The 9,021-nt window shown below is 49.2% G+C and overlaps 1 protein-coding gene across 1 annotated transcript; it reads right to left on the minus strand.

Moving 5' to 3' along the window:
- Positions 1-631: 631 nt before the first annotated feature.
- Positions 632-8,712, minus strand: LOC136772083 (SH3 domain-binding protein 5-like). The gene is made up of 6 exons (XM_066724775.1): positions 8,124-8,712; positions 5,277-5,339; positions 1,979-2,107; positions 1,663-1,824; positions 1,323-1,496; positions 632-1,153 (listed from the first exon to the last, which is right to left on the minus strand). The coding sequence occupies exons 1-6, from the start codon at positions 8,400-8,402 to the stop codon at positions 632-634; spliced, it is 1,329 nt and encodes a 442-aa protein (XP_066580872.1). The 5' UTR covers positions 8,403-8,712.
- Between the last annotated feature and the right edge of the window lie 309 nt (positions 8,713-9,021).

The raw sequence follows: 9,021 nt of genomic DNA on the forward strand, positions 1-9,021 counted from the left end.
AACAGATTATATACACATCCATATACATATTCATATTATCCCTTCACCTCCCTGTCCCATCCCCTCTCCCTCTGTCTCTCTCGTTCTACCGGCGCAGTTCAAGCGTGCCATATTGTTCAGGTCATCACTGTCTGTATCAGAAACCCTTGTGCTGCCGGGCGTTAAGGTACTGTAGTGCCTGCGCAGTCAGCTAGTCTGTATCAAGAGAGAGAGACAGTCTCTGTACACTACCTCCTTCCACCAGTGTGTACAATATTAATTCCTACAGAGTCATTAACTCAGTGTCTGTACGACACCACTGGTCCATTCAGAGACAGGCAGGGAGACTAAGAGGTGGCGTCCTCACAATATCGCAGAGGGACGGACGGACAGACAGAGAGGTGCGGAGACGGTCTGCGCAGCGTCAGTCCGATTGAGGTGATGTCTGTAAAATGCCTTGTTTGGAGACAGAGGAACAGACACGGAGGAGACGGTGTCAAACACGGACGGAAACAAAGTGCCTGTACAATGCCGTTAATTAATCAAGAGAGAGAGAGAGGAGAGAGAGCGAGAGAGGGGGTCAGCGTCTGTATGTGGGGGACACACAGACACAGTGTGTGTGTGTGTGTGTGTGTGCGTGCGTGTTGTCCCCTCACAAGCTCACACTGCGGTGGTGTTTGAGATACACCGTGGACCTCCTCTCCCTCCTCTGCCCGCCGCCTCCCCCGATCGAGCCGCCCCCCCCGCCCCTGGCGGACCCCTCCTCCCCAGACAGCTCATCGCCGTACAGGCTGTTGGCGTCCCCGAGCAGCGTCATGTCGCCCAAGTGTTCCACCGAGTCGCACTTCTGCAGGTCGGAGGCAATGGTCTGCAGGCTGAGCACCGACAGAGAGTCCGTCTGGTCCAGGCCTGAGGGGGAGGGGCTGACGACGCAGGCCGTGCCCAGGGGGAGCGAGGCCGAGGCGCTGGCCGCCACCCCTCCCTCGCAGGACTCCGCCCCCACCGGCGAGCTGCGGCCCCCCTCCCAGGCGCGGATCTGCCGGCGCCGCCCCCTGCGCCGGCGCTGGGCGTGGATCTGCTCACTGATCTGCTCCAGGTTGCGCAGGGCGACGGAGTAGCGCGTCTTCACCTTGGACACCCGGCTCTCCAGCTCCATCACCTTGGACTTGTGCTCCTGGGGGAGCGAGGGATGGGGAGGGAGAAAGAGGACAGAGGAGAGAGAGAGACAGTCAGAGGAAGAGTGACACAGAGACAGAGTGATAGAGAAATTGACAGTGACAGAGACAGAGAGAGAGAGAGCGAGAGTGAGAGACAGGCAGAGAGAGAGCGCGAGAGATGCTTACCTCCAGGATGTGGTTGAACTGGGCCTTGAGCTCGAAGTAGGGCTTGGACTTGATGATGACCCTCTTGAGGGATTTCTGCAGCATCTGGACGCGCGCCTCGGCCTCCTGGCACAGCTGAGTGACGCGCTGATGCTCCCGCTCACTGCGCAGACGCTCCTCCTCCGCCTCGTTCACCTGCACACACAGCGCCTTAACACACCTGCGCACAAAGCACCTCAACACACCTGCACTCACGCACTGTGTTAGAGCTCCTGAACGCACTCTTGAACACACACACCGATACAAACGCATACCTCTGTGCCAATACTGGGGGACAGCGCCGTGTTGCAGGGGACAGTACCTTGGAGGTGGCGTGATTGAGCATCTCCTGCCAGGTGGGGTCCAGTCGGTTGCGGTCGGCCAGCAGGCCCTGCTCCGCCACGTACACCATCTCCCGCGCGGCGTTGTGCATTGACACGGCGCGCTCGTAGCTCAGAGCCGCCTTCTGCGTCTCCTGCTGCGCCTGGGGCGGGAGGGGAGGAACGCCAGTCATTAGGAGATGTCAGCACGTGTCAGCATATTGAAGTGCCTCAGTACCTCCTCCTCCCGTCTCCACACAGTCAGGGGTCACAGTCACAGCCTGTGCTGCAGTGTATATATGCATCGTGCCTCAGTACCTCCTTAGCCAGTCTTCGGGCCTCGTAGTACGGCCTGGCCTTCTCGATACAGGCGCCCAGTTGGGAACCCTGAGCGTTCAGCTTCCGAGCGGAGTCCGTCAGGATCTTACGATAGCCAGAGCGAGCATCCTGAGAGAGGAAGGACAAGAGCGAGGGAGGGACGGAGAGGAGGAAAGAGGGAGGGCTGTTTAATACAGTTGCTCTGACTAGTGGACTATAGGATAGGACCCAGACCGGAGCGGCGCTGTGTGGACTATAGGGCCCAGACTGGTGCAGCGCTGTGTGGACTATAGGGCCCAGACTGGAGCAGCGCTGTGTGGACTATAGGGCCCAGACTGGAGTGGCGCTGTGTGGACTATAGGACCCAGACTGGAGCGGTGCTGTGTGGACTATAGGACCCAGACTGGAGCGGCGCTGTGTGGACTATAGGACCCAGACTGGAGCGGCGCTGTGTGGACTATAGGACCCAGACTGGAGCGGCGCTGTGTGGACTATAGGACCCAGACTGGAGCAGCTCTGTGTGGACTATAGGACCCAGACCGGAGCGGCGCTGTGTGGACTATAGGGCCCAGACTGGAGCAGCGCTGTGTGGACTATAGGATAGGACCCAGACTGGAGCAGCGCTGTGTGGACTATAGGACCCAGACTGGAGCGGCGCTGTGTGGACTATAGGACCCAGACTGGAGCGGTGCTGTGTGGACTATAGGACCCAGACTGGAGCGGCGCTGTGTGGACTATAGGACCCAGACTGGAGCGGCGCTGTGTGGACTATAGGACCCAGACTGGAGCGGTGCTGTGTGGACTATAGGACCCAGACTGGAGCGGCGCTGTGTGGACTATAGGACCCAGACTGGAGCGGCGCTGTGTGGACTATAGGATAGGGCAAAGACTGGAGCAGCGCTGTGTGGACTATAGGATAGGGCAAAGACTGGAGCGGCGTTGTCTAATAATTTCAATAAAGAGTATTATCTGCAAGATGAGCTCAGCGCTGTTCACTCACACACCCTTTGTACAGAAAAGCGAATGAGGCTCAGAGATAGCAGCTCAATTAATTGCTGTGTGTCCCCTATCATACGTTAGACCGTGCCATCAGCATTTAATTAATCGTAACTCTCAGCTAATTGTCTATTAATGAGTTTTGCAGACAATATTTGTATGACTTTAAGGAGGCTGTCTTCACTACTGACAGGAAGACGGTGTTTTCTCTGTAAACAGGGAGAGGGTGGCAGGAACTAAGAAAGATGTTCTCCTGTCGAAGCCCACTCGTACTCCCCTGGTGACAAAATCCGAGTGAGGCAGAGGAGAAGGAAATAGGATTTTCCGCCTAGAAGAGAATAGCCGAGTTGGTGATCGCTCGACTAGTTGCTCATGTTTCCAAAATCAACCACAAGAGGTCAGTAAAGAGATCAACACAGTACAGGGTCTCCTGGTTTTCATTCCTGACAGTTCTCAATTACATAACTAGTCACTAATGACTGCAGATTAACATGAGCTAGAGACACCTGTGTGGACTGTGTCTCTCAGGACCAGGGCTGAGACCCTGCTGGACTGGACTGTGTCTCTCAGGACCAGGGCTGAGACCCTGCTGGACTGGACTGTGTCTCTCCAGGACCAGGGCTGGAGACCTCTACTTGCTACTATCCTGGGTAGTTGTTATTCTGCATTAGTTAAATATCCCATGGTGATTTTTCTGCCCCCACGCCTGATTTGTGTCACTGGTATTAATCCATTTTATGCCACTCTTGTCTCTGTGTTTAATTAACCTGGAGGGCTGTTTAAATAAACAGAATCCTGGCACACACCCCAGAGCCAAGGGAGCCACAACGCTCTCACACAGCCACGCCACTTCAGTGTTGGAAGGACTGGGGCAGCAGACTGAGCCGAGAGTCTGTGCTGTTCACACATTTTGGACTTAAAAGGCACCTGTAGAGGCTGCCAACATAATTTGTAGTTTTTTATACAAAAGTAAAAGCATCCTATGCCGTCCCGTGCTATTCGCAACAATCCTGCCCACTCACAGAGGTAGATCTTTGAATACTGCAATAAGGATCGGCGCAGAGATGGGATTTCACCACACAGAGAGTGACACAGCGTCAAGTCGTTCAATACCACAATGAACAGCAGCCTAGAAACACAGATTAGCACCAAACCCTTTGTCCTTATACGCACCCACAGTCTTCTAAAAGTTACATTCAGAGACGGCCGGGTTAGGCAAAAGAGGCAGCTGAAAGGATTCCAATGAAAATAAAATAAATAAATAAAATAAATACTACACTACAAACATACATAAATCCAAACAATGTCAAGGGTTTCCTGATAAGTAAGGAAAAGCCTTTAACAGTATATTGATAGCTCTGTAAGCACCCTTTAACTTGAATGCTGCCAGTACAGCATAACTCAGACTGCAAGACTGACACTCAGACATCAGAGAGAGTCAAAGAAATAACCGATATCAATATCACAGTATCACCCGAAACATATAAGTAAAATCTCCGTCTCTTGTTCGCAGCTGAATCATGGGAGGCCCACTGAAAAGACATGCCCGTTTCCTTCTCCCAGTTAAAACATAACCGACCATCAAAAAGCAGCACTTCAAAACAATTTCTAGTATTGATCAGCAACTATATTGAACTTATCCAGATTAATTATATTTGGCTCATACAGGGCCTGTGTGTCTTTCTTCCTGTGTTTTCAGGAGTGTGTAGCAGACAGAGACACTCAGTTCTCAAAACATCTGATTTCCCTGCCTGGACACTTTCAGAGAATGAGATAAACATGTCCATATTGATAACAAACCTTCCTGTTGTTTCCGAGTCACCCACAAGGTCACAATAGTGGTTTGGTGGAAATGTACCACAGGGTTTGACATATCGACTCATTAGCTTTATTTTGTATTATTCAGTAGCCAATATTCGCATATTAATCAGCATTTAATGCATATTCATTGATTGTTCCAAATTATTCCCATATAGACTTTGCCCTTTGATTTGTAAATAGTAGAAAGTGGCTCCTAACAATAAATACACATTTGTTCTGTGCCATTCATGGGAGGCCAAAGTTTTTATTTGGTCAGAAAAGGACTGATGAGACTGGAATAGAAAACCAAAGTGTTGCTAAATAACTGCTGAATTACCCTGCTGGGGTGATCAGATGTATTGATTCATAAGCTGATGGATCGCTTAGTGGGTTGACTGATTAGGGCCATCAAAGTGCTCAAGTGGTGACGGGACCATGAATGACGCCACATGGTCATGATCTTGCATGTGTCTATTTACTTATGCCACAGCGTGACACTCACATCCAGCTGCAGCTCCAGCCGGTTGATCTCCTCGCTGGCCTGGTTCAGATGTTCCAGCTCCTCCTGAGAGAGAGAGAGAGAGAGAGAGAGAGAGGAGGATTAATCAGAGAGACTGACTGGACACCTCTGCACATTAACAATGCTCTGCGCTGCACTGAGAGAGAGAGAGAGAGAGATTAATACAGATACAATGACGGTCTGGACAGCACAGCACATTAACTCTGGGCTGGGGGGGGGGTGTTATTACAGACACACTGACTGACTGACCAATAGACTGGACAGCTCAGCACAGTAACACGGCCCTGAGAGAGACTACAGGGTTAATACAACACAAACACTGGCTGATGAATGGATGTTACAGTATGGAAAGAGAGAGAGAAGAGACTGTGTGTGTGTGTGTGTGTGTGTGTGTGTGTGTGTGTGTGTGTGTGTGTGTGTGTGTGTGTGTGTGTGTGTGTGTGTGTGTGTGCGAGTGTGTGAGTGTGAGAGTGTGAGAGTGTGAGAGTGTGGGGTTGGCATTGAATGGATACACACAGACTAACAGACTAACTAATTTGCTTAATTCGAGCTTCCTAATTGTCTAGCGCTTCTTAAACAGTAGGAGATTTCACGGTAACTAAAAAAGGTATATCAATTAACTTTATAGCACCATTTTCTTCTAAGAGATGAGAGCATCATCTCACGACGTCTAATTTGGCACACTGGGAAGTCAATTAAGGTTTTGCCTATTAACATCAGACCGACAGACAGAGACAGAGACACAGACAGAGAGAGAGAGACGGCAGCTATTTCAAACAGTCTGAGGGAAAAATATAATGATATAAGGCACTCGAGTCCCCATGCTTCTTGTGCGCTGAACAATTAAAATGAATCAAATAAGGAGATCGATGAAGGTTTCAGTTAAGTACCGGAGAGCTCAGCTTGGAACAAAACCCAGCGGGACAGTGAGGCCGCCGGTTCGGGCTGGGAAGCGCTGACCTACAGAGTTGGAGTCAGTTCTGTTTTATTCATTTTTTTCCTGATCTAACACTCGTTAGATTTTCCATTCCATTCCAATCCAGCGATGAGTTACAGCTCAACTGGGAAACAATGTAGCCAAGTCTATTTTACACAAACACACTAGAGTCTACCTGTGTGTTTATATACACGCACAAAAGACACACACACTCACACAACCCAACCGCATCCAACATCAAAGGAACACTGGTAAAATAAATAAGTAAAAATGAAACGCACACATAAAAAATGCAACATTCGCTGGATCCCGTTTTTTAATGAGCTGCTGCATTTCGGTCCCCTTGCGTCACTTCTGAAGACGCGTTTATCCAACGCAACTGAAGCCGCAGTAAACAATGTTCTACGTGTATAAACACTTACTATAAGGGTTAAAAAACAGAGAGAAAGGAAATCACTATGAAAAATGCATTTGCACAGAGGAGGGTATAATATTGAGGCAGGAGAGGAGATGGAAATGGTCTACTAAACAGAGGTGGTAATCTAAAAGGATGGGTTTGAAAGAGAAAGTGAAAGAGGTGGGAAGACACTGTGCCAAACTGATCATCACAGGCAGCACTTCCCTCCACTGTGGGGCAGAGAGAGAGGGAGAGGGAGGGGAAGAGTGAGAGAGGAGAGGGAGGAAGAGAGGGAAGGAGGGGAATGCAAATAGAGAGAGTGAATAAAAAAGAGTGAGAGAGATATTAGGGGGTTGGGAGAGAAGGAGAAAGGGAGAGAGGGAACCTATTCAGTTGGGACAGTATTAGTATTATTACTATTTATTTCTAAGCAGACACCCTTATCCAGGACGACTTACAAAATATAAGAGCAATACAAAAGTGCAATAATACAATAATAAGTATGAGGCAAGGCATGACTAATGGACCTGTAGAAGAGACAGGGAGAGGATGGCAGGGGAGGCCGGGCAAGAGCAGAAACTGTGTGTCCAGGAAAGCCCTTATTAACTGTGCAATTGGGAAACCCTGTGTTAATAGGTGGTGTCAAGGATCTCAGGATGAGTCTGGTTCCAACAATGCAAACCGACTGACTGGCAGAATAACTGGGTAGTGACTGGCTGGCAGGGCAGGCAAGACAGAGATACTGACACCAACATAGCCAGAGGTCTGCACGCTATTGTTTTATTGTCAGTGCGGATTAGAGACTGGATCCCTGAAATTAAATGGCACTGACACACACAGCACACATATACTGATCCACTGACTGACAGACAGAGGACTGAAATACTGATCCACTGACAGACAGACAGACAGACAGACACACACTGGGTTGTTTACACTGGGCTCTGGAGGATGCTGGAACAATGGACAATTCAACAAACACGATCACACAGATACACACCAACTCACCAGTCACAGTAATACACTCTGATTATACACACTGTCACAATAATATTACACACTGTATGTAAACACGGACTTGGAAACGCTGCCACAACAATACTACACACTGCAACTATACACTGACACAATAACACACTCTGCCAAGATACACACCATCCATACATACAATGTCAAACCAATGGAAACCCTCAGAAAGTGTCACAAATAATACACACTGTACCTACACACTGTCACAGCAACACACACAGTGCAAACACAATGACAGATACCGCTTTCATACAGCCACTACAGCATCATAATCATATATAACATTATATGATTGTCATATTAGCTTTACAATACCTGGTAATAGGTGTTTTGGTCCATGCAAACTAAGATGGTGACAGGTGCTTCTGTGAATACTGTATTTATATTGTTAGAGGCGTAGTGGTAATAAAATATCACAATGATAACAGATTAATAACGATAATAATAATCCCACTGTCTTCCTCACCTGGATCCTCGGGTCCAGTTCTTCTTCTTCTTCATATTCGCTCTCCTCGATGTCTTCTTCTTCTCCTCTCTCTTCCAGAGGCCCCTTCACCGCTCCCTGCTCTTTCTCTCCGGCCTCCACGTTCCCCCCGTCCCCTTCTCCTTCCCTCTCCCAGCTCCCTTCCTTCTCCCCCGGCGACAAGCCCCCACCCCCATCGCCCCCCGGCGTCTCCTCCCGCCACTCGCCCGGTTCGGGGTCCCCAGAGCCGGCGGGGCTCTCACGCAAGCTCCCCGGCTCCATTCCGGGCCTTGCGGCGGAGCGGTGAATGGAGAATGCACGGAATTTTGGATGTGTTTAATTAAAGGAGGAAAGAAATAAAATGGATAAAAACGGCGGGATGCAGCGCGACGACATTTAAGAGGGGTTTAAAATGGTATGTTTCGTTTTTTTTCTCTCCTTACATATAAATAAAAATACCGCCTGATCCAAACAGGAGATATTTGTTAAAAGTATATGGAAATTGAACGCCTCCCAATGTGTCACACATTCCCTCGGACAACCCTCGGCTGGGCAGCTCCCTCCCTCCCTCCGTCCGTCTCTCCGCCCGTCTCTCTCCCTCTGTCTCACATATCCACGCAAACAAAAGGTAAATACAAAACGCCCAATTGTCCTGCGGTAGTCTGTCTATCCTCGGCCACCGTAGCTGCATTACTTCATTGTACGGCAGCAAAAACACGTCAACTCTTAATTGTCGATTGGCAAATAAATGGACGCCATCTAATTTAAAGCAGTAACTTAAAATATAATGATGGCGGTCATGTTATTGTACGGCAAACGCCCACATTTGTTTGGCTGGTTTAAGGCGGTATCTTGGTTAACGGATATATACGAAATGTAACTTTAAACAACAGGAAATCTA

This window comes from Amia ocellicauda, chromosome 15 (genome assembly GCF_036373705.1).
Source record: "Amia ocellicauda isolate fAmiCal2 chromosome 15, fAmiCal2.hap1, whole genome shotgun sequence".
NCBI lineage: Eukaryota > Metazoa > Chordata > Actinopteri > Amiiformes > Amiidae > Amia > Amia ocellicauda.

What these genes read in the sequence shown, in the direction of transcription:
- LOC136772083 (XM_066724775.1), bottom strand. Translation starts at nt 8,402, where the DNA reads ATGGAGCCGGGGAGCTTGCGTGAGAGCCCCGCCGGCTCTGGGGACCCC. An exon ending in AACTGGACCCGAGGATCCAG is followed by an intron (nt 5,340 to 8,123) that starts GTGAGGAAGACA and finishes TCTCTCTCTCAG; the next exon opens with GAGGAGCTGGAACATCTGAA. An exon ending in CCCGAAGACTGGCTAAGGAG is followed by an intron (nt 1,825 to 1,978) that starts GTACTGAGGCAC and finishes CTCCCGCCCCAG; the next exon opens with GCGCAGCAGGAGACGCAGAA.